This window comes from Phacochoerus africanus, chromosome 11 (assembly GCF_016906955.1).
Source record: "Phacochoerus africanus isolate WHEZ1 chromosome 11, ROS_Pafr_v1, whole genome shotgun sequence".
Lineage (NCBI taxonomy): Eukaryota > Metazoa > Chordata > Mammalia > Artiodactyla > Suidae > Phacochoerus > Phacochoerus africanus.
The window spans coordinates 4,588,171-4,613,549 of NC_062554.1; the positions used below are offsets into that span (position 1 = coordinate 4,588,171).

At 38.3% G+C, this 25,379-nt stretch overlaps 2 protein-coding genes across 2 annotated transcripts; both read right to left on the reverse strand.

Moving 5' to 3' along the window:
* Positions 1-2,849: 2,849 nt before the first annotated feature.
* On the reverse strand, positions 2,850-3,839 carry LOC125111555 (olfactory receptor 52J3). The gene has a single exon (XM_047753524.1). The coding sequence runs from the start codon at positions 3,783-3,785 to the stop codon at positions 2,850-2,852; it is 936 nt and encodes a 311-aa protein (XP_047609480.1). The 5' UTR covers positions 3,786-3,839.
* Positions 3,840-13,468: 9,629 nt separating this feature from the next.
* On the reverse strand, positions 13,469-14,576 carry LOC125111928 (olfactory receptor 51A4-like). Its single transcript, XM_047754090.1, has one exon. It carries the CDS (start codon positions 14,574-14,576, stop codon positions 13,635-13,637), a length of 942 nt encoding a protein of 313 aa, XP_047610046.1. The 3' UTR covers positions 13,469-13,634.
* Positions 14,577-25,379: the final 10,803 nt, after the last annotated feature.

Sequence of the window (25,379 nt, forward strand, 5' to 3'; positions counted from 1 at the left end):
AAGAGAGAGAGGGAATTACAATCATGGAAAGCACAAGGTTTTTTTCTTATGAGAAGGATTGAACATAGAAAATTTAAGTGTCAAAAAAATTCATGTTAAAGAACTTAAGACTAGAATGGAAACTTCTTTAAATAAAAAATGTGAGTTTTTAGGAATAGGTAGATGGTAGTTCACTTGGGGCACAGTGAGTTAGGGATCCAGCATTGTGACTGCAGCAGCCTGGATTGCTGCTATGTCACCTGTTCGACCCCTGGCCCAAGAACTTCCCAGAAGTAATAAGCAGATAGTTTCTCTATGTAGTCTTATGAAAAATATAAGGACCAGAGTTCCCTTCATGGCACAGCAGAAATGAATCCAGCTAGGTTGTGGGTTCGATCCCTGACCTCGATAAGTGGGTTAAGGATCCGGCATTGCCATGAGCTTCGGTGTAGGTCACAGATGCGGCTCGGATGTGGCATTGCTGTGGCTCTGGCATAGGCCGGCAGCCATAGCTCTGATTAGACCCCTAACCTGGGAACCTGCACATGCCGTGGGTGTGGCCCTAAAAAAAAAAAAGACAAAATCAATAAAAAATATAAGGACCAACTATGTATATTGAACATGACCTTTAAAAAATTATAAATGTAGACTTAATGTAATGAAATTTCAGAGCATGAAAATTAACATGTTCTTCCCAAAGAACATAGAAAAAATAATTTTCTCAAAAGAGAAAATAAAATATTGTCATCATATGCTTCACTAACAGCATTAGTTGACATAAAAAGTTTACTAATTAATTTTTTAAAATACTAATAGAATAAAACTTTGTTTCAAAATTATATGAAATTTTTAGCAGTCAAACATGAGGCAAATGAGAACATACATAAACATAAAAATATAATTATTATCAGAGCAGGTGAGGGTGTGGCTAGCAGCAATGGTTGGCTAAGAAATAACAAATAGATTCTCTATAAAGATTGCGAAAACCAGAGCAAGAAAATATTCATGAATATTTCTTGCAAAAATAAATTATTAAATGTATGTCACCCAATAAAAATGGTCATTTAAAAAGTTTTTTTAAAAAAAAACCTGGAAACATAATTTCACACAATTCTAACTTATGTGATATAAATAGACAAGAAAAACAGAAAAAAGCATACTAAAATTTTCATGTTGTTCATAGTAGGATAGCTATAAATTAGTGTAATTAAAAAACAAATGCATAACCAGTGTTAGGAAACAAAGTTAAATTGGGAAAGCATGAAATTTAGAAAAAAGTATTGGAAAATATGAATTTAAAAAAGTGATCAAAGAACAGGAAAGGAGAAATATATTCTAATTGAATATACTCCTGCTATCCAATAATTCTATCTTAAAGTATAAAATTGGGGTAAATGATCTAAAAACATAACCAAGAAAAAAATTAAAGGAAATATGGAATATTTCTAGTTGAAAAAATAATATCAATATATATTAATAGATGAACATATAAATAAAATAAATGTTATCAAAAGCAAAATAACCTAGATAAAGCGATGTAACTAAATACTGTGATTGGTTGTAGACCTAAAAATTTATGTACTGTCATGTCGAAAACCACATGATATATTTTGCCTCTAGAAAAATAGGAGAGAAACTGTATTGGAACAGAGTTAAAGATGATTTCAAGTTTTATTTTGCCTTTATTTTTATTAAGCATTATCTTTGAGATGAGGGCCATATTAAAAGTCATTAATTCATGAGGTGTAGGAACAAAGATATTTATTATATTTTTAATTTCGTTTTATTTTAAAAAGTCCAAAAAAGAGGAAATAATTATTTTTTAAGATGGAAAAGTAAAGTGACAGCTGTAATGGTACAAAAGATCATTGCTTGGTCTTTGGGAAATCTTACTCTCGAATCAGTCGAGAGCCCTTGGACTCATAAAACGTGACCATGAATGGGCTGGTTTGATGGTTTGAACAGTAATGTCAGTGAAGAAGTTAGAGACAGATCATGGGTTTAGGATGAGAGGTCTTAGATGTGAGTATGGATTATTTTAAGGTCAAGTGTAGACAGAAAGAACAAAACAATAAAATGTTAGGCAAGGCCAGCATGCATCCCATAGGTAGAAATACTATGCATGATTCAATTACAAGACCACGTTTAAGTTACAGGCCTGAGGAGAAAGAGAAAATCAGTAATACAGCACTGACTGTATTAGTGAGAATGAGTTTTAAAAGTTTATATTCTTTGTGGCTATCATGTTACTGAATCTTACATGCTTGGTGGACCCCTCCACCTCAGGCTACAGATTTGGCATTTTTTTTTTTTTTTTTTGCATTCATGAACCTGGCTTTTTTTTAAAGGGTGCAATAGAATGCAAGCTCTGTAAGAACAGACATTCCTTTCAGTTTGGTGCTTTGATTCCTCCCTAGAGATTAGAACCACTCAAGACTTACAGTAAACACAAAATAAGTGTAAATTAAATGAATAAAAAATGAAAGCCTGAATGAATGAGTGGAATGACTGGATACAGGATACAGAGTCAAATTTCCGGTACCACATTTCTCTAATTACAGAGCAAAAAAAGACCCACTGTAAAATTATTTCCCTGAAAAAGAACTGGTCTGAACACTATCAAAAACTCTGCATGATGACCTGCAAATAGAGGCCACTCAGCTCCCTTTCAGGACAGCCCATTAGCCTTTGAACTAGAGATCCAATGAAGTTTCAAAGATCTTGGAATCCATTAATCAGCAGTTAGGAAAAAAAATCAACTTGTATTGCAACCTGGAAGCAATAGGTTAAGACCAGGAGAAACTTAAGTCAAGAACACACAAATTTCCTAGAGAAATCAAAATCCTTAGTAAAAGAATGTAGTAGGTCTCTTATTTTTTAACAAAGACACGGAGCACTGGCTCTCGTATCTGTTTGGTCCGCACCCCATAAATGATGGGGTTGAGGGAGGGTGGGACCACCAAATAGAGGTTGGCAACCAGAATGTGAATATAGCGCGGTACGTTGTGTCCAAATCGGTGCGTGAGGAAAGAGAAGACCGAGGGGATATAGAAAACACAGATGACCCCAACATGAGAACCGCACGTGCTTAGGGCCTTCAGCCGAGCTTCTTGGGAGGGGAGGCGGAAGACCGCACGGAGAATGTGCACGTAGGAGATGCCGACAAGGACTAGGTTCAGGACAAAGAAGGAAACAACGAAAAGCCCATAGATACCGTTGATACGGATGTTTCCACAGGACAGTTTGGCGATGCCCATGTGCTCGCAGTAGGAATGCGGTATTACGTGAGCCTGACAAAATGGTAGGCGGTGGATGAGATAGATCATGGGAAGTGTAAGCAGAACTGGACGGACCACAATGCACAAACTGATGCCCACCAGCCCTCGGGGTGTCAGGATGGTGGTGTAGCGGAGTGGGGCACAGATGGCCACGTAGCGGTCGAAGGCCATGGCCAGTAAGACTTCGGCCTCCATGCCAGTGAAAGTATGGAGCAGGAACATCTGGGCCACACAAGCTCCAAAGCGAATCTCATGAGCATCCAGCCAGAAGATAGCCAGCATGCGGGGTACGGAGGTTGTTGAAAGGGCCAAGTCAACTGTTGAAAGGATGGCCAGAAAGTAGAACATGGGTTCCCGGAGGGCCTGCTGCGTCTTGATGACTAGCAGGATTGTGGCGTTGCCCAGTAAAGCCACGAGGTAGACGGAGCAGAAAGGCAGGGAGATCCAGGCATGGCCCTCTTCCAGACCTGGGATTCCAACAAGGAAAAACGTGGTTGGGTGGAAAACGCTCCTGTTGTGATCTGTCATCCTGTTACTGGTCAAATGAAGTGAAGCCAGTTCTTGTGCTCCTGTAGGTGGAAACGAGACAGAGACAGAGAGAAATCAGACGGAAAGGATCTGGTATGTCGATTGCTAGCTTTTGTTTCAGCATAGAGTTGACGTCGTGTTTACTACACAAGTAGGCCTGTTACTGAAGGACATATTCCATCCCTACAGCCATTTGATAGACCAGCTCAAAGTCATGTTCAGAGCTTCTATTCTGCCTGTTGATTGAATTCTGACTCCAAGTATAAAGGCTTGCAACAAGCTCAATTCAGATTTCTTATAATTAGAGCCTGTCACTCACTTTGAAAGAGAATTAGATCTGATTCTACTTTGGGAAATTCTCTCTGGTGAGTGACACTGGAAATATCAAGACTACCCATGAGACCGAGTTAATACAGGACAGAGGCAGTTAAAAATTCTTCAAGCACTCTTTTAGGAAAATAAATCACAGACCCAGGTGTATAGGAATTCACACAATCAAAACCTGAATTCTTTGACTCCTCATTATTCGCTGACAGAGATACATATGCAGAAACTCTGACCCAGGCCCAGTAGCCTCTCACAGACATGATTTCAGATTAGAAGAGACACAACCGTATGCTCTCAAACAAGTGATGGCCCCTTGAGATTCCTGGCCAGGAGCAGAAATGGCCACTGTTCCTGACTTACAGACTGCACGGAGCATAAGTTGGAAAAGGGAAAAGGAGAGAAGTCTAATGCTATTTACACTCTTTTTTTTTTTTTTTTCAAAAAAGTATTTATGGCTGCACGTATGGCATATGAAAGTTCCTGGCTAGGCGTTGAATTGGAGCTGCAGCTGCCAGAGTTTGCAACAGCCATGGCAACAGTGGATCTGAGCCACATCTGTGACCTAGGCTGCAGCTTGCAGCAATGCTGGATCCCTAATCCACTGAGCGATGCCAGGGATTGAACCTGCATCCTCACAAACATTATGTCGGGTTCTCACTAAGCTGCAGCAAGAAGTCTTATTTACACTCTTTTGTTCATGCTCCACAGCATATCAGGTATTTTCAGAACACTTGTTAATTGTACCATTGTTGTTGAGCTTACTCCTCCTACCAGATTCATACACTGCAACTGGGTGGAAAAGTCTGAAAGCCTCTAATGGTTTGTATTTGGGGAGGTATTTTCTGTAGCACACTGGGTAGTAGTGTCTCAGTAAAGAATCTACTTCTGTAATGATCTAAAGGGAGTCGAGAGTAGCATATAACACTACTATATATAAAATAGATAAACAACAAGGACCTACTCTATGACACAATGAAATATATGCAATATTTTGTAATAACCTATATGGGAAAAAATCTGAATAAGAATACATACGTACACACACACACAAATATAAATTCATTATACATACACACACATGCACATAACACACACAATAGAATTGACTCTGCTATACACCGGAAACTAACACAACATTGTAAATCAGCTATATGTCAATTAAAAAAATGAAATTGACAAAATAAATAAAGGGAATGGAGAAAGGTACTTGGGAAGTGCTTTCAAAATTTTGAAAAAGGAATCAAGCTACTCAGAATGGGGTAAAGAAATTTACCCAGGGGTGTATTGTACAGCACTTGTAATTCAAAATACAACAGAGGTTTCCCTTTTTCCTTTTCATAGCTTCACTTTCTTATTCATAATTCTTTCTTTTTCAATATGGAAAACATATCAGGGTGGGAAAAAACAAAAAACAAAAAACAAAACAACCTCTCCATCTTTTGTGAACTCAGTCCAGCAGAGAGAGAGCAAGTCCTGCAAAATGCACTGACTCGTATCTGTATTCTGTAAAAACATAGACACCCTGGACATTTAAAATACCACTGTCTGGTGTTACCATTGTGGCTCAATGGGTTAAAAGCCTGACTAGTGTCCGTGAGGATGTGGGTTCAAATCCTGGCCTTGATCAGTGGGTTGCAGATCAGGTGTTGCTGTGAGCTGTGGTGTAGCTCACAGAGGGGGGCTTGGATCTGGCATTGACATGGTTGGGACGTAGGCTGGCAGCTGCAGCTCTGATTCAACCCCTAGCCTGGGAACTTCCATATGCCACAGGTGTGGCCCTAAAATAATAATAATAATAAAATTATTTTAAAAACCCCACCACTGTCTAGTAGAAAGATTATGGCCAAGGCCGAGGCTGGAGAGTCCCTATTGCTTATTCTGCAGCAATACTGGGAGCCCACCCACAGCAACGGGGCTCCACTGGCTTCATTCCTTCCTCCTGCCAGAGAAGTGTCCTTGATCCAGTGCAATCGTTAAACACTGGATCTTTCCGAACAGTTTCAAGGATAATCTAATAACCTTTTAAAAACAAAATTTGTTTTCTACCTGATGCAGGCTGGCCACACGGTCCATTCTCAGCCTGCTCTGCTCATGTGTCTCTCCATTTGCCGGCCCACCTCTGAGCAGAAATCAGTAGCTAACTCAGCTCTTTCTTCCAAGCGTATGGAAGAGACTTGTGCACGGCACCAAGCCGCTCAACACGATTCCTCTTTCTGAGCAGTGCACGGAAGGTGCATTTATATTGTGTCTAGCACCTAAGGGATATTTTTGAGACTATACCCCATTTTAATCCCAACTTTACACAGAGTTCTAAGATTGAGTCCTCAGGGACGGCTCATAAACATCCAGATTCTACTTCAGAAACAGAAAAGCCCAAGAGATATAGAAGCAAACAGAAGTGATGTAAATAAAAGTGAAAAAGGAGGGCGATAAAACACAGTGATGGCATCTGCACTTGAACTATGTGAAAGCAGAGATACTGTATCTTCACGTGAATGTGACTCTGTGGCCCATATGGGTTACTGACCTCCTGCATAAAGAACACACTAGCTAATTTAAATTCAGATATTGTAATGAGTATGAAAGACTTTTTTCTTTTGCTGTAAGTTTCACTATTTCTCTTCACTGACAGTTTCTCCAGCTTTTTTATAACTGCTTTGAGTGTCCCGGATGAGTCTTAAGGACACGGATTCATGATGCTTTCTCCATACTGTTTTCCGTACATCAGTTCCCTACCACCACCACCACAATTTGACATGTACACAATTCAAATACCCTGCGATGAATTTCGCTCTAATTTCAGTGCCTCAATTTCAGTCCCGGATTCAGAACGCTGGTGTCTAAGTCATGGCTCTGTCACATACTAGCCAGGTCACTTTGACTTAAATATTTCTGTGCCTCAGTTTCCTTAGTAATAAGAAGGAACTCAAAATACTGCCGTCTTCATTGAGTCAATTTGAGAATAAGTTAAAAAATTTTTGTGCATTTAGAACAATATTTTGTACATAGTAAGTGGTCAATTAGAGTTCATTTTACTATTATTATTATTATTATTATTATTATTATTATTTTAGACTTTAGCTCACAAGAACAGTTCTGTAGATATTATTCATGCAAACCTGATTGAGGAATCACTTACCAATCCCTACCAATTCTATAGCCTTTTTATCTTCTAAGATCTCTAAGAATATTAAATATTTTCTAATTTAAAGTCAATCATATACATATTATATGGCTTTTATTAGAATATTATCTTTTAGAGTGAAATAATTAGATCCATTAACACACAGTTGGAGCTTATAGGAATCTCCCTCAGGCAATATTTCAGATTAAGAAACAAACCACTGAATACAGAGTATTAGAATTAATATCTTTCATCTAACCTTATCAGTCTTTTTCATTATTCTCTGTGAACATTAAAGTTATTTCCTGCACTTTCACAAATTTTGTTTTCCTGTGTCTTTGCAATGAAGTATTCCTTTGGTTCAGTCTTTACACGTAGTCAGAATTAATCTTAAGAAGTTTGCTTAAGCATATTTCTTCCCCTGTGAATTTAAACTATAAGGTATCTGGTCTTGAGAACTGCCAAAGCATATCTTGGATCCATGAAGTTAAGCTAACTTTAGGATCAAGATAAGACACAGAATCTCCACAGCAAATAGCGAATCAAACTTGGTCCCAGTGACACAGTTTAGTTATTCAAACAACTTATACAAAGTCAGACCGACTTCTCTATTGTTGTAAGAGCCAATAGATTCTCTGTAAGGAGTAAGATAGTTTGGGTTATCTTTTCAGAAATGTACAGTGTGAAATATCCCAACAGATACAAATTTAATTACTTCCTCCCCACCCCACTCCCCAGGAGATCTCTGTCCCAGGAGCCTTTATTCTGTAGCTCCAATCTGAACTGGTTGCTTCTCACGTGTCTGGCAGGACATACGAGTCTCCTGTTTTGGGTCCATTGTTTCTCTTATTTCACATCTTCCCATTTCACAGATACCTTCCTAGTTTTTCTGAAACGTCTCCTTATAAAAGTTCCAGAACCAGAAGTAGGATTGTGAGAGGTTTACCCTCAGAATCTTTGCCTGACTCTAAATTACCTTGCCTTCAACTATGACTGAAATTTTGGGCGTAGTCAGTATCAGTTGAGTTGAGTCCACACACACTCCCATTCATGGGTTGAAGACTCAACCTTTCGTACCTCAGAATATGACCTTATTTGGAAATAGAGTCATTGCAGATGTAATTCTTTAAGTTAAAGTTAAGTCTTCCTGGAGTGGGGGGGGGGGCTTAATCTGACTGTGGTCCTTATTTTAAAAAAAGACCATTTGAAGGACAGATATACAAAAAGCACCATGTGAAGATGAAGGCGGAGATCAGGCTGATGCTTCTCCTTCCAGCCAAAGATGGCCAGCAAATCACCAAAACCTAAGCAACATGGAACAGACTCTTCTCATTGCCAGTATTACAAGATTTACTGCACAATTAGTACATGACACGGAACTTGGCACAATATCGTATAGAACCAAGGAACTGATTTTATAGCAGTAGGTGCCCACTGTACACCAATGGGCTCCTTTCCATGAGGTTCCCTGGTTACGTCCTAGACCATTAAGCCGGCAAACCAACGGAGTGATAGATTGGCCTGTTGAATGTATGTGTTAGTTGCTAGCTTAGAGATTAGAATCTACATTGAAAGGTCCATCCTCTAGGATACGGTACACACTCTGAACTGTCAATCATTTTAAAGACATAGCATCTGAGTCTGAAAACCAAGGGATAGTGGGATAATGGTTCCATTTACTATCACCTGTTTTGATCCACTTAAGAATTTGGGATTGTTAACCCTACGAGTTTCTGTGAGGTTGGAGAAGCTGTTTCCTGCGTTAGGAGTGCTTCTGCCCAAATACACTGTTATCTCTGTCTGCTCTCCGGGCATTTTTGGGTTCTTTGTACCAAGGGACAAGTAGATAAGACAAAGAGTTATAATCCTGTGTGTAATAATTTATCATGGTCATCAGGAGAAGGTGAGGCTGCGAAGGTAACAGAGAAAAATAAATTCAGTATCAAGCGACGTTCTTGGGCATATCTTGGAAGGATCTTGAATAAATCCTGAAAGAAATAAACACAACAACCCACAGCTAAGAGATACATGGCTATCACCTGGCGTTCCATATTAGTTTGGGTCTACTGAACAGCAAATCCCAGGACAGGATTGGATATGCAAGGAGTGCATTGCAGGAAATTCCTGTGAAGGGTAAAGACATAGAGACAAGAGGAAGCAGGTATATTTGGATCATGATATGAGTCATGTATCTTTGAAGAAGAGAGGTAAGAATAAGGAATTGAACAGGAAGAATTTTGGATGGTGTCATAATTCCCAGAAAGCTTCAGCCAGGCTATGATGGATTTTTTAATCAAAGTCATCTGTTGGGAAAGGTCTAAGTCCTTTGGAAATGACTCTGTGTTGGTACCTTACTATTCTCAATTACTGTCAGGGAGAAGCCGAGGGGAAGTGTGGCCTGGGCACAAAGATGATGGAGGCTACAGCAGTAGTTTTGGTCTTCAGCCAAGCATGCTCCCTGCTGGGGAGGACTGAGTGATTTAATTGACAGGGCCTCTAGAGTCTACCCTTGTGCCACACAGATCTATTTCTCAACTCAGGTTTGGAGACCAGATCCTCCAGGGTTCCTGTTGTGGCATTTGGTCTCAGATACTCATTCTCTCCACCTTCCATTATCTCCCCTAAATTTCCCTAAACCCCAGCTGTCACCTCTGTAGGTCTCAGTGGCTTATTTAATGGTATAATCCAAACTTCCATTCTTGAACTGAGTCCTTGGTGATCATGCCCTTCTCAGGCTGGGTTGCTGTGTATATCCCTTCGCAATACAACCAGGGAGGTGAGTGTCAGGAGATGCCCCAGGGAATCACATAGTTCCACACGGGTCCATCCATGTTGCTGCAAATGGCATTAGGGTCATTATCTATTGTATTTTCCCCCTTTATTCTCCTGCTTTGTAATTGATTACTGTGTTTCAAACAGTAAGTAGGAGGCTACAATAATGCTACATTGTTGAGAGTCTGGATTGTGTTGTCTTCCTTTGGATGTTGAAGTTTTTTATGGCATTTATTTAAGCTCCTTGTGTATCAGCTCTATCCCTTCAAGGCTGGTTTCATTAGAGTGGGCATAAGGTTGACCTTACTCCAAGGATAAGGGAACTCTTAAGGTCTGATTTTTCTGAGGAGTCAGTTGAGAGGTCTAGATGCTCCCATTCAACACGTTCTCTCTACTCTGACTCCTGTGTATCACAGTACGGAGTCATCACCAAAATCTGTTCAATTCAGAGCTACTCATGTGGGCTCTTTGCCAGATTTTGCTAAGACTTAACCTGTGCGTGTATAATTTAAAATGTAGTAAAACATCTTAGAAGACTCCTTGCAGATTTATGGGTGTCTTTCTCTACAGAGTTTCCTTCTGCCATATATACCCTCTATCTCAAAATCCAGAAACCTCAACTCCGAGCTTTGTTCTTCCACTTCAGTTATTCTGCTCTAATCTGCTGGGGAAAAAATGCACAGAAATTCAGGGAAATTTTTCAGGGGCTTATGTCGTGTATTTATCTTAATCTTACAGGCCTGCCTTACTGTTATTCAGTGTCCAAAGACATTTGCCTCATATATTTTATTCAGTTGTTTAGATATTTACAGCAAGAGGCTAGTTGGCTATCAGTTACACCATAATTGTTAGAAAAAGACTGAAAGAATTTTTATAAATGAAAGTTTACAAAATGTACACTTGCTCTGACCTGCCTTAGGAACCTCCTAGAGGCTATAATCCATTACATGGAAAGATAAACCAAAATAGACAAAGCCAGAGAATCTTCAAAACAAAGGAAATGCATGAGAGATCAAGGTAAATTAGTTATTGGAACAGATTTGACTAAAGATTCTACACATCACAGGTGCATCAGGTCTAGAAGGCACCTGCCAAGGATGATTGCTTCCGCTTTGCAGATTTACTTGAATGCATAACAATATTTGGAGATGATTGTATTTAGTAGAACATATGTGACATGTAGTTATACATTCATAAAAGCAAAGAAAATTTAAAATAAGAGAATTTTCATTGTAAATAAAATAGCGCAGAGGAAATTATAATTATACGGAAATTATAATGCACTGTAATTATACGGTGCAGCTTTACACATGTAGACATAAAAATAAAGGGCATTAACCACTATGGTATATAACTGTTGTGAGAGCAGAGGGAAGGGAAAATGTGTGCTAGTTTTCTTTTCTTTTCTTTCTTTCTTTTTTTTTTTTTGCATGTTTGTTAGGAACTTTATGGCACAAGAGAGTTAAATTCTACTTTCTTTTGCTGGAAATTAATAGTCTCATAGTAAGAAACTGAACAGTAACACCACATGTTTGGAATTATAAGGGCACATGGCAGTAAAAGCAGCCAAAAGTCTTGACGTTGGTGTTCTCTGAAAGTAGAATTCGTGGTTGTGGAGCTGGAGAAGAAACTATGTAAATCTTGAAATATTATTTACGTTTTCAAGCATCGTTTTGACAACGTAAAAACCTTTAGATAGTAAACCAAAAAAAAAAAAAAGCTATAAAATCTAGCAAAAGTAAAACAGTTCACTCACCTCGAGACATAATAATGTGTTTGGGAAAACATTCATGGGAGGAGAAGGTGGCCCTGATGCACGAGGATAGAAGAAGCCACCTTTGGAGTAAAGTAGAGAGCCAGCGTCCAAAAAATGTTCCACTACTTCCTTACAGGAAGCCAAGGAATGCTGATGAAGAAATCACACATAGGAGCAGTGATTTGGAATCATTGATGTGGCATGAAAATTTTCAAATATCATTTTCATATCAAGGTGTTTAATAAATATGGAAAAACACATAGAGAACAGGCATAAGGTAAGCAAGAGAAGGTCTATAATTCTGAAGACGTGCCTCAACAAGAGCACAAAAAATTCTTCCACGGCCCATATCATTTTTTCCTACTTTAAAAATACTTGGGCGTCTGTGAGACACCTACCTTTCTAATACGCAACTTAAGAAAATTGTATCATGTCAGGATGGCATGTTACTTAACTTTTCTTTCTTTCTTTTTATTTATTTGTCTTCATTTTAGGGCCACACCCATGGCATATGGACCCCCCAGGATAGGAGTAGAGTTGGAGCTGCAGCTGCCGGCCTCTGCCACATCTGCAGCCAACACCCCAGCTCATGGCAATACTGAATCATTAACCCACTAAGCGGGGCCATTAATCGAACCTGCATCCTCATGGATACTAGTCAGGCTCATTACCTCTGAGCCACAATAAGAACTCCTACTTAACTTTTCAACAAACAATTCTCCTTTCCCTAAACATGGCCTCACTTACATGTTGATTAAATAACAATTGATCTATTCTACTTAAGAAGGTAAGCCAGAGATTAGATACACAGAGCTGAAACACATATGGTTTTTCCTTCTTTGAGAATACACTGTATTCAGAAAGTAAAAAGAAAAGAAATGAACATAAATTTTATCTGTGGTTTAAAATAATAATGAACAAAAAATAAAGGATAAAATAGCTATAAAGGAGATTTTAAAAAGAGGGTCATAATTTAGACTGAGGGTTTAGGGAAGTATTTTATGATGAAATCAATCTTAAACTTTAAAAAAAGAATAGTCATGAGTTATATGAAATTGAGAAGAGCATTCTAGGAAAATAGTCAGATGTGAAAATTCACAAGAAACAGATAGCTTTATAAATTGTACAAATCTCCAGAAGGCCAAAGTGGATGGAGTTTAATGATTATCTGATGATGTTGGTGACGTAGGCAGGATATAATCAGTGCATCTTCTCGTGGTATATACTTCATTGCTTTAATTAGGTTCTCAAAGAAATAATACAGCTTACATTTAAAAGACAGAGAATCATCTAATTTTCATTCTCTCTTTTTTTTTTTTCTTGTTATTTCCCCAACACATTTTTTTTTTCCCAATGTACAGCATGGGGACCCAGTTACACATACATGTATACATTCTTTTTTCTCCCATTGTCATGCTCTGTTGTAAGTATCTAGACATGGTTCTCAGTGCTACACAGCAGGATCTCATGGTTAATCCATTCCAAAAGCAGTAGTTTGCATCCGTTAACCCCAAGCTCCCAATCCATCCCCCTCCCCAAATATGATTCTTGTTTTGCATGAAGACTCAATTAGAAAGCAGCAAGAGCAGATGTTTAGAAACTTAATGTTTTCTGAACTAGACATGTTTGCTGTTATCATAGATGGCATCGTAAGACATCTGTTTTCATCTTGTTCACTGAATTTCCTCAAGAGAGGGACCTGAAGATATTGACTTTCTGTCAGTATCACTTGTGAATGAAATACGTCTGATGAGGACAACAGGAAAAATACATTGATGATTATGTGTGCCAAATGCGAGGTTTTCTCAAACTCAAATTTAATCTCTTACCTAAGACATCCCCACCATATGTTTTCCGCTCTATATGACTGTTATATTTGCTTCTGACACAATTTGGCTACAACTCTTACTCTGATCTGCCTGGTTTTCACACAGTACACAATGGGATTCATCAGCGGAGGCACAAGTACAAGAACATCTGCCATAAGAACGTTGAAGAGGGGAGAGACATGCTGGACAAAGCGATGGACAATGGCAAGGTTGATGATGGGCAGATAGAAGAGGGTCACTGCACAGATGTGCGAAACACACGTATTGAGGGCTTTGAGCTGCTCCTTTCGGGATGCAATTCCCAGCACAGTCTTGAGGATTAGGATGTAAGACACAACAATCAGCATAAAGTCTACCATACCACAGAGTGCCGCACAAAACCCATAGACGACATCCATTCGGTTGTCAGAGCAGGCCAGCTTCATGACATCCTGGTGGAGACAGTAGGAATGGGATAATTGGCTTTTCTTACAGTAGTTCAAGCTTCTTAACGTGAGGGGGAAGGGGAAAACCAGGAGGAAGCTCTTGGAAAGGCACACCATTCCTACTGGGGCCACTCTGACGGGTGTCAGGATGGAGCTGTACCTCAGAGGGGTGTGGATGGCCAGGAAGCGGTCAAATGACATGATGAGCAGCACTGAAGATTCCAGGGCTGTGAATCCATGGATGAAGAACTCCTGGGCAAAGCAGGCGTTGGCAGAGATTTCAGGAGCATTGAACAAGAAGACCCTCACCATGGTGGGAAGAGCGGCAAAGGACAAGCCCATGTCTGACAGAGCCAACATGCAAAGGAAATAGTACATAGGCTCATGCAAGGAGGGTTCTGTCCTGACGACATAAAGGATGGTGCCGTTTCCCAGAAGAGCCACCAGATACGTGCTGCAGATGGGAATAGAGATGCAGATGTGTGCATGTTCCAGCCCTGGCATCCCAACCAAGAAGAAGGTGGTGATTCCAATGTGTGACGTGTTGATAAAAGACATGATGCATGTAGATGGCTCTGCAATGGAGCATAGAGATGTGGAATTGGTAAAATGTGAATATCAGGAAATTTGGTAGGAAAAAAACACAGTTTCTGAATTTTCTGGTTTCACCCAAACTCTTATGATAGAGCAAATATTCATGTGGCTATCATGTGGAGAAAAATGGGCGCCCCTCTAAATTGCAATCGTCAGATGTCATCGTTTGGAAGAATTATTTCTGGTCATGTTTTTTTCTCATGGAGAATGTAAATTTTTATTTAGTTTTCATATATGCACCTCAACTCATTATTTCTGTAAATCTTGGTGACCCTAGTCAGTTTCCCTCAAGTCATCGACTATTTCTTGCTTTCATTCCCAGATAGGATGTTGACTCCAGTAGTTGATTCCTAGAGTGTCACTAAATAAAAGCAAAGGAATATCACAGACTCAATTTCTTCCTACCTTTTAGAAATCCTACGCATGTATGTTTTTTTCCTCAAAACTAAACTGCCCTTAGTTCTGTCTTGCCATTTGGAAATTGTTGGTTATTTAAAACATTCTTTAAAAATTACCATCCTTAAAAACCTCTGTATATACTGTACTGTACACAGAAGTATAAATATAATATTGCATACATGAAACTGATACAATGTTATAAATCAGTGTTGCCTCAATAAAAATACATTATTAAATATTTTGAAAAACATTGTTATCGTTCAATAGCATATGCATTATGAAATCAGTATTTATTCCAAAATAAATTTAATTGAGCCACATAGTTCCCATCATTTTCAGATCAAGTCTATATTCATAAGGGCAGTCACTGAAGACATTATTGACAGATTATGTCTCATTTTCTTCAGTACTAGAATTTGTGACCTGTTGCGTACTGTTGCCAGGTGAATAGTAAACTGAAATTGTAGGTGACATGATTTAGGAGAATTTGGTTTCTATTGAAGAATAATTCCCCTCTAGGTAAATGGTCCACTCACATTGTCTCTGAAGGGACTGTTCTGCTTACAGGTATGACTTTGAGGGGCCTCTTCCTTCTCCTCATCCGGTTCTATTTGTTTTGTTGCCCAAAGGATACATAAAGTAAATGCCAATTAAGTAAGAATATCTAGGCACCTACCAGAGAGTGGGTACTTGGGAGAGAACTATGGAGAGTAGCCAGAGTTTTGTCATAACATCACAGAAATCATTGACTTTGTCTGCCACCAAAGTCTCCACCTTTTATATTAGGGCTCACAACCCACTCAAGAGGCACTGTGCCCTCTGGGGAAGGGAGTCAGGCTGGATCTATTCTGGGAATAAGAGTAAACATGCACAGATGCAACACATTCACAGAGATAGTTCATACCAAGGAAATGAAGTATCAGCCTCAAGTTAGGGATGGTTCCAGTTAAAGAAAGGTCCTTAATAACCAGGCATGAGAGAATGTGGTAAATCCTGTGCAAAACCTAACACTTCGGTTGAATATTTAGCTCAGATATTAACTCCTCTGCCCTGGGCAGAGTCAAAGCAAAGGTGCTGTGAGTTAAGTACATGCATTCAACAAGCGATGAAGGACAAACACTTTATGACATATTTTTAGCCTAGACTTTACTGCTGAAGCAACACAACCTTCCAGATAACTCTGGACAGCACTATAATTACCCTTTAAAAACAACTTCTTCATGTTAGACTCAAGTTTCTCCTCTATCAAACCTGCCTCTTCTTAGGAACTTATCATAATAATACACTTTTATGCTTAATATTTTATAAACCCCCAATCTGACCCTTTAACCTATTCTGTGCCACACTTTGTACATAGTTTTAGCCAACATGTATTGAGCATTTAAATCATTCCACTTACTAAGACTAATTTATTAGTAGATGATGAATCTTTCAGTATTTTGAATAATATGAATCCCTAGTACTATCGTCATTCTACTGATGGAGAAGATGTTTCTCAGTCCGTATAAGGTTCTATAGAGGTCGCGTGGTAGAGGTAAGAAAGGAACTCAGGTCTGTAAGATTTCTAGTAACTAAACATCTTGCTTGCAATCAGGAAGGTCGATCAATATTTGGAGAGATACAGAGTGAACGAATGGATATATCATGGCTTTATTGTTTCCCAGCATTCTAACCTGCCTACTAGTTTATTCTCAGAGATAACGTCTTTTTAGGTTTTATTGAAGTATATTTAATTTGCAAGGTTGTGGTCACTTCCGCTGTGGAAAAAGTGACTCCGTCACACGTATACACATACCCGTACTCTCTCAGCTCCTTTTCCCACATAGGTTATCACCGAATACTGCCTAGAGTTCTTGTGCTCTGCAGCAGGTCCCTGCTGGCCAGTCGTTCCGTATACCTCACATGCCAATCTCAACCCCCCAGTCATCCCTCCCACCCCTGACCCGTCCCCTTTGGTAACCATAACTTTTTCAAAGTTTGCAAGTCTATTTCTATTCTGCAAATAGGCTCATTTGTATGCTTTTAAAAAATATATATTCCACAGATAGGTGGTATCATAGGATGTTGGTCTTTCACTGTCCGGCTAACTTCACTCAGTATGATAGTTTCTAGGTCCATCCAGGTTGCTGCAAATGGCATTATTTCATTCTTTTAATGGCTGAGTAATATTCCACTGCATATATGTACCACATCTTTTTTATCTCTTCCTCAGTCGAAGGACATTTAGGTTGCTTCTATATTTTGGCTATTTTAAATAGTGCTGCAGTGCACATGGGGGGGGGGGGGGCGCATGTATCTTTTCAAATTATGTTTTTCTCTGGATAGATGCCCAGGAGTGGAATTGCTGGATCGTATGGTTTTTAGTTTTAGGGTTTGTTTTTTTTTTTTCAGTTTTTTGAGGAACCTCCATACTGTTTTCCATAGTTGTTGCACCAATGTACAATCTCACCAACAGTGTAGGAGGGTTCCCTTTTCTCCACACCCTTTCTAGAATTTATTATTTGTAGCCTTTTTAATGATGGCCATTCTGGCTGGTATAAGGTGGTACCTCACAGTAGTTTTGACTTGCATTTCTCTAATAATTAGTGATGTTGAGCATTTTGCATGTCTTTTTTGGCCACTTTTATGTTTCCTTTGGAGAAATGTAAATTTTTATTTTCTGCCCATGTTTTTTTTTGATGGGGTTGTTTGTTTGTTTTTTTGTTTTGGTATTAAGCTGCAGGAGGTGTTTATATATTTTGGAGATTAATCCCTTGTCAGTCTCTTCATTTGCAATATTTTCTCCAATTCTGTGGGTTGTCTTTTTGTTTTGTTTATGGTTTCCGTTGCTGTGCAAAAACTTTAAGTTTAATTAGGTCCCATGTGTTTATTTTTGTTTTTATAGTCATTACTCTAGGAGGTGGATATCAGAAGATATTGCTGTGGTTTATGTCAGGAGTGTTCAGCCTATGTTTTCCTCTAAGAGTTTTATAGTATATGGTCTTATATTTATGTCGTTAATCCATTTTGAGTTTATTTTTGTGTATGGTGTTAGAGAAGGTTCTAATTTCATTCTTTTGCATATAGCTGTCCAATTTTCCAAACACAACTTATTAAGTAGACATATGGCATATGGAAGTTCCCAGGCTAGGGGTCCAGTTGGAGCTACAGCTGCCGTGCTCCACCACAGCTACGGCAACAGAGGATCAGAGCCACATCTGTAACCTATACCACAGCTCACAGCAATGCCGGATCCTTAACCCACTAAGCAAGGCCAGGGATCAAACCCGCATCCTCATGGATATTATTTGGGTTCGCTTCTGCTGAGTCACAACAGGAACTCCTTGTGATTTATATTAAGCATTTAACAACATCATTGTATACATACTCTGTTAGAGAATAAAACACTTCTCCACTAGTTTCATGTGTTATACTTAACCAGAGAATTACCTTATGAGACACAGTAACCAATGGTTACTACTTGGTGAACATAGATACAGACATATAGAAAACAGCAAGTAGACTACAGTGATATATAAAAAGGATAATAGATCATGACCAAGTGGCATTTATCCTAAGAATACACAGTTTTCAAAAATCATGACTTTAATTCACACTGGCAAGGAGGAAAAACTACATGATCATCTCAATAGATAAAATCCTCATCTTTTCGTCCCAAAACCCCTGAGTAAACTAGAGACAGAAGATACTACCTTAAATTGATAGGCACATGAAAATGTTATAGTTGACAGTACGGCAACGAAAAAAAAATAGACATTTTCCATCAGCAACATGTAAAGTTCAGGATATCCCTATCAATACTTTTGTTTAGAGTTGTACTAGATGTCTTAGACCATGTGATATAGAAAGAAAAAAGAAAGGAAGAGTATAAAAATTCTAAAGGATAAAGTAAAAATGCTGCTATTCACCAACGATATGGTTGTTTATGTAGAAATCTATAAACATTAAGAACAAGTTAATTTAGGAGTTCCTGTTGTCACTCAGTGACAGTGAGTTAAGCACCTGACATTGTCTCTGTGAGGATGCTCGTTCAATCCCTGGCCTCACTCAGTGGGTTAAGAATCCAGCATTGCTAGCATTGCTGAATGCTGCAGCATAGATTGCAGATGCAGTCAGATCCGTGACTGTGGTGGAGGGCCCAGCTGCAGCTCTGATTAAACCCCTGGCCCAGGAACTTCCATGTGCTGCGGGTGCAACCATAAAGAGAAAAACAAAAACAAAAACAAAAAAGAACCAGTTAATTTATAAAAGGAGACCAGATAGAAGATCAATGTACAAAACTGAATTCCTCCCTACTTGATAAAATAGTCTATATAAATTTTAAATATCATTTTCATCAAGCAAAGTGATTAACTAGAAACATAAAATATGTAAAAATAAAATAAAATACTTTTAAGATATCTACTCTGAAAACTTCAAAACATTGCAGAAGATTTCAAGTAGACCTAGATAAACAGATCATGTTCATTGATTCCAAAAGTCTATGTTATTAAAAATTCTTTCCAAGGTAAAATTGACTCAACACAATTCTATTCTAATTCTAGTAAGTTCTGTTGTGGAAACTGATAGATAAGTAAATTGCATAATTTTTGTGTAAATGCAGAAAGTCTAAAATAGGCAAGACCAGAAAAACATTGCAAGAACTACAGCATTAGGTCTCTTGACTAACTCTGAAGAAACATTTATTCAGCAGTGTGTTCTTAACACAGCACTGGAAGAGGTCATTGACAGGATGTGACCATTGATTGACCCAAGAGCTGGACCCAGGCAATTGGAGGCTCACTTCTACCTCCTCTGTTCTTGGAATGTAGCGACGCACAAGCAAAAATCAATTAAATTAAAAGCCAGAAAACTTTAGCTAGATTGGCCCAGAAAAAAGAGAAAGCGAAAGACTCAAATGACTAGAAATAGTAAGGAGAGTTAGTTGCTCCTAATCTTACAGAAATGAAAGTCACTGTAAAGGAAAATTAAGAACAACTTGAGGAGTTCCCGTCATGGCGCAGTGGAAACAAATCCGACTAGGAACCATGAGGTTGTGGGTTCGATCCCTGGCCTTGCTCAGTGGGTTAAGGATCCGGCGTTGCTGTGAGCTATGGTGTAGGCCGGCAGCTGTAGCTCCAATTAGACCCCTAGCCTCGGAACCTCCATATGCTGTGGGTGTGGCCCTAGAAAAGACCAAAAGAAAAAGGCGAAAAAGAACAGCTTTAAACCACAAATTAGATAACAAGTGAAATGGACACATTCTTAGAAAGGCATAATCTACTGAAACCAGCTCAGAAGTAGCAATTAAATAGAACCATAACAAGTGAAATATGTGTTTAATAATTAATAGAGATAGGGCTAGGCCCTAATGGTTTCACTGCTAACTTCTATGAAATATTTAGAGAAGAATTAATACCAGCTGTTACAACCTATTCTAAAAAATATTTATAAGATGGAATTCTTCTCAACTCATTTTATGAGGGTATTATTTACCTTGGTATCAAAAAAAAAAAAAAAGTCACAGTAAGAGATACTACAGGCCAGTATCTGTTATAAATTTGGATGCAAAACTTCTCAACAAATACTAGCAAATCAAACCAGTGCCATGTATAGAGAATTACACACTATGACTAAGAGGGACTTGTCCCAGAAATGCCAGATTGGTTTAACAACTGAAAAACAATGAATGTAATGTATCTTTTTAATAGAATAAAAGTTAAAGGTAATCATTTTCCTAAATGAAGGAAAAGCATTTGAAAAAATGCAACATCCTACTCAAGAAACTAGAAATAGGAGTTCGCTGGTGGCCAGAAGGTTAGGATCCAGCATTGTCACTGTTGTGACTCAGATCACTGCTGTGGTGTGGGTTTGATCCCTGGCCGAGGGAAATTTCACATGTCCCTGGTGTGGCCAAAACACAGCTAGAAATAGAAGGGAACTTTCTCAAGTGGATGAAAGGTATCTATGAAAAACACAGCTCATATCATACTTAATAGTAAAAGACGCATCATACCTACCCTTAAGAGCAAGGCATGGTAAACACATCCTCTCTCAGCTATTCTCATCTGTTCTCTTCAGTGGTGTCCTGGGAGTTCTGGCCACTTAGCCATGATAGTTAAGAAGGAAAGAAGAAATAAAAGATATTCAGATTCAGAAGGAATAAGTGAAACCATTTCTATTTAAAGAGGATACACTTTTTCCTACAGAAAAGTTTAACCTATTAGAAGACTTACAAGGTCAACAGGGTAGCAGCACGTAAGTTCAGTATAGAGAAATCATTTATATTTATATGCATTTGCAGTGAACAAAATAAAAATAATTTTAAAAACAATTCAATTTACAACAGCATTAAAGACAAATACTTAGAAAAAAGTTTAACAAAAATACAAAACATATTAGAAAAAAACTATAAAACATGCTGAATGAAATTAGTGGTCATTAAAAAGAAAATATTTTTTAAAAGACCTTTAAGACAATTTCCATTTATTAATGGAAATATATCCCATGTGTAGAAATAAGATTTAGCTATGTAAAGGTGACAGTCCTTCTCCAATTGTTCTACAGATTCAGTAAAATCTTTATCAAAATCATATTTGACTTCTTTATGCACAATGAAAAGTTTATTCTAAAACTCATATGGAATTGCATGGGACACAGAATAGCCAGAACCATCCTGTGAAAGAATAAGGTAGGATTACTCACACTTGAAAACTATTACAAAGCACCTGTAAGGAAGACAGTTTGGTTCTGAACATACGGAGAGACAGACGTATAATGGAATACAATTAAGACTCTGGAAGCAAATGTGTATATCAGTGGTCAACTGATTTTCAACAAGGGCGCCAAGACTACTCAATGTGAAATCAGAAGTTCAATTGATGATGCTGGGACTAACCATAAGCAAAACCCAGAAACAAAGATTTTAAAATTTTAACTCACACCATATACAAAGAATAAATTTAAGTGAAGATATTAATGCAAGAGATCAACCTATAAAAATCTTAGAATAAAACATGAGTAAATTTTTATGATCTCAGATTTGGCAGAGGATTATTAAATAGGACCCCAAAAGCCTGCACTACAAAAGGAAAAAAAAAAATAGACTTCATCCAAATTAAAAATTTTTGTGCTTCAAAGAATACCACAGAGAAAGTGAAATGATAACTCAGTAAATGGGAGAAAATACCTGAAACCATGTATGTTACTAAGAGCCTTATGCCTAGAATATATAAAATAATAAAGACAAAAAACAATTAAAAATGTTTAAGGGATCTGAATACACATTTCTTAAGGAAAGTATATAAATAGCCAAAAAGCACATGAAAAGATGCTTGACTTCATTGATCATCAGTGAAATGAAAATCAAAGCCACAGTGAAATATCACTTCATGTCCACGAGAACAGCTTGAGTGACAAAGTCAAATAAGAACAAGTGTTACTGAGGAGCTTCAGGAATTAGAACCCTCATGCCCTGCTGTAAGAATTTAAAATTCAAAGCTACTGTGGAACAGTCTGGCAAGTCTTCAAGCAGTTAAACTTAGAGCTACTATACCATCCAGGAATTCCACTCTAAAATTCATATCCAAAAGAAATGAAAATATGTGTCCACGCAGAAGTATATGAAAGAACATACATATCAGCATTAATCATAATATTCAGAAGGCGGAAGTAGACCCTCTGAATGCTAAGCATTGTACCAGGTTTGAGGATTTGGGGCGTGATCAGGAAAGGGCTTAACCACAGCATGATGGTAGCGTGTAGACGTTATTTCCCTCCTCCCAATACTTCCCTCCCCCCCAGCACTACTGTATAAAGTAGATGATGAATGAGAACCTACTGTACCACGCAGAAAATCTACTCAATAGTTGGTAATAACTATATGGGAGAAAAGAGTATAGATATATTTATATGTATGATTGATCACCTTTGCTCTATACCTGACACTAATACAACGTTGTAAGTCACCTACACTCCAATAAAAATAAATGTATAAAAACGGCCGTAGCACACACTGAGATGTCTTGGGCAGTGCTTGCACAGCTTGGATAACAGGGGAAGTCTCACACAGCACGACTTTCCAGGGATAGCGGTCCTGCCACCACTCCAAGGGGAACAAGGCAGGAAACTCCTGGCCCAAAGGGTGTTTAGGGAGGGGAATGTGTTTCCTGAAGATCTCGTTCAGTGTGGTGGGAGGCAGTCTCTGGAGCAGAGATCCTTGAAGGGCAGCAGTGATTTGGAATTTTCATAGCCCCGGGGTTTGTCTTAGCTAGGACGAGCCCAAGTTAGGTGCAGTTTTGAGAGTAGGCCCATCAGGCCATCTCCATATGGTTGTAATTGTGTTTGTGTGGGATGTAGTGAAAGGAAGCATATGTGACGAATTTCAGTTTGGTGCCAGAGGTCTTGAGCTTGAGGTCCCACTTCCTGTGAAGAAGTAAACCAGACACAGGCCAATCCACACAGACAATCCTTCATCCATTGACCCAACACCATAAAACGAAATGCCTTTCACCCATAAAAGGACTGAAGTCCTAGAGTTCCCGTCATGGCACAGTGGTTAACGAATCCGACTAGGAACCATGAGGTTGCGGGTTCGGTCCCTGGCCTCGCTCAGTGGGCTAAAGATCCTGCGTTGCCGTGAGCTGTGGTGAAGGTAGCAGATGTGGCTCGGATCCCGCGTTGCTGTGGCTCTGGCGTAGACTGGCGGCTACAGCTCTGATTAGACCCCTAGGCTGGGAACCTCCCTATGCCATGGGTGCAGCCCTAGAAAAAGACAAAAAGACAAAAAAAAAGTATGAAATTTCTTTTTGAGATGATACACATTGAATTTTGATGGTTCCACATATCTGTTAATCTATGCTAAAACATTGAATTATATACTTTAAATGGGTGAATTGTGTAGTATGTTAATTATATCTCAGTTGTCAAAAATTTTAAAAAGTGAAACACTGTTTATAGCAAACAAGGCCCCTAAAAACATAATTTTTCCCTTTAAAGTATCTTTTTTTTTTAATTGAAGTTTGATTTTCAGTGTTTGAGATGTAAGGCCAAGTGGTTCAGTTATATATATATGCATACATGTGTGCATATATATTCTTTTTCAGATTATTTTCAATTATAGATTATTACAAGATAGTAAGTATAGTTCTCTGTGCTCGACAGTAGGTCCTTGGTTAATCTGTTTCGTATATACGGTATTATGTATCTGTTAATCCCAAATCCTGGTTTATCTTTCCACCCATTTCCCCTTTGATAACCATAGGTTGTTTTCCATGGCTGTGAGTCTTTTTCTGTTTTGTAAATATGTTCTTTTGCATCATTATTTTTTTAGCTTCCATATGTAAGTGATATAATACGTTCGTCTCTGGCTGACTGACTTCACTTAGTATGATAATCTCTAGGTCCATCCATGTTGCTGCAAATGACATTATTTCATTCTTTTCTGTGGCTAGATAATGTTCGTGTGTGTGTGTGTGTGTGTGTGTGTGTGTAGCACATATCCTTTATCCATTCATCTGTCTATGGACATTTAGGTTGTTTCTGGGTCTTGGCTATTATAAACAGCACTGGTATGAACACTGAGGTACAGGTATCCTTTTGAATTAGAGTTTTTGTCTTTTCTGGATATATGCCCAGGAATAAGACTGCTGGATCATATGGCAACTGTATTTTTTAGTTTTTTAAAAGAACCTTCATCCTAAGCACATATATTTTTTAAAGTAAAGAAGTAGAGAGAGATATGTCATGCTAACACTAATCAGAAGAAAGCTAAACTATATTAACTTCAGAAAGTGAGAAAAATTATCAAGGATAAAGGCATTACATTTTGATAAAGTGATTTCTCAAAAGACATAATAAATCTTGATGTCTATATACCTGACAAGAAAGCAATAAAATATCTGGGGCAAACTGATAGAATGACAAGGAGAAACAGACAAATCCATGATGATATTTGGAGCCTTGACATATTTCTTTCAGTAACAGATCAAAAGTCAGCAGAAAATGGATGGAAATCTGAGTTTCAGAAGTATTGATACTACTCCAAGAAGAAAGACTCCTAGACACAGAAACAGCACGGTTTCTGGATGATTTGAGAGCTACCCAAATCAGTTCAGTTATTTTGGCCCACGTTGTCTTTGTTTCATACTTCTAAAAGTTTGCTGAGATTCATTCAATTTTCATTTTCCTTTTTTAAAATTCAATGAATTTTATTATGCTTACAGTTATGCAAGTGTCATTACAACCTAATTTTATGACATCTCCATCCAAAACCCCCAGTCCATTTCCTTGATAGAAGTTCTTTCTTGCTGGAAATATTTTCCTAAATATTTCCCTCTCTTCAACAGAAACTTTAAAAATTTCTGAAAGTATTTTTGTACTAAGGTCCAT

Bases quoted from the DNA above. Each gene is read 5' to 3' on its own strand.
- LOC125111555 (XM_047753524.1), bottom strand. From the start codon at position 3,785: ATGACAGATCACAACAGGAGCGTTTTCCACCCAACCACGTTTTTCCTT.
- LOC125111928 (XM_047754090.1), bottom strand. From the start codon at position 14,576: ATGTCTTTTATCAACACGTCACACATTGGAATCACCACCTTCTTCTTG.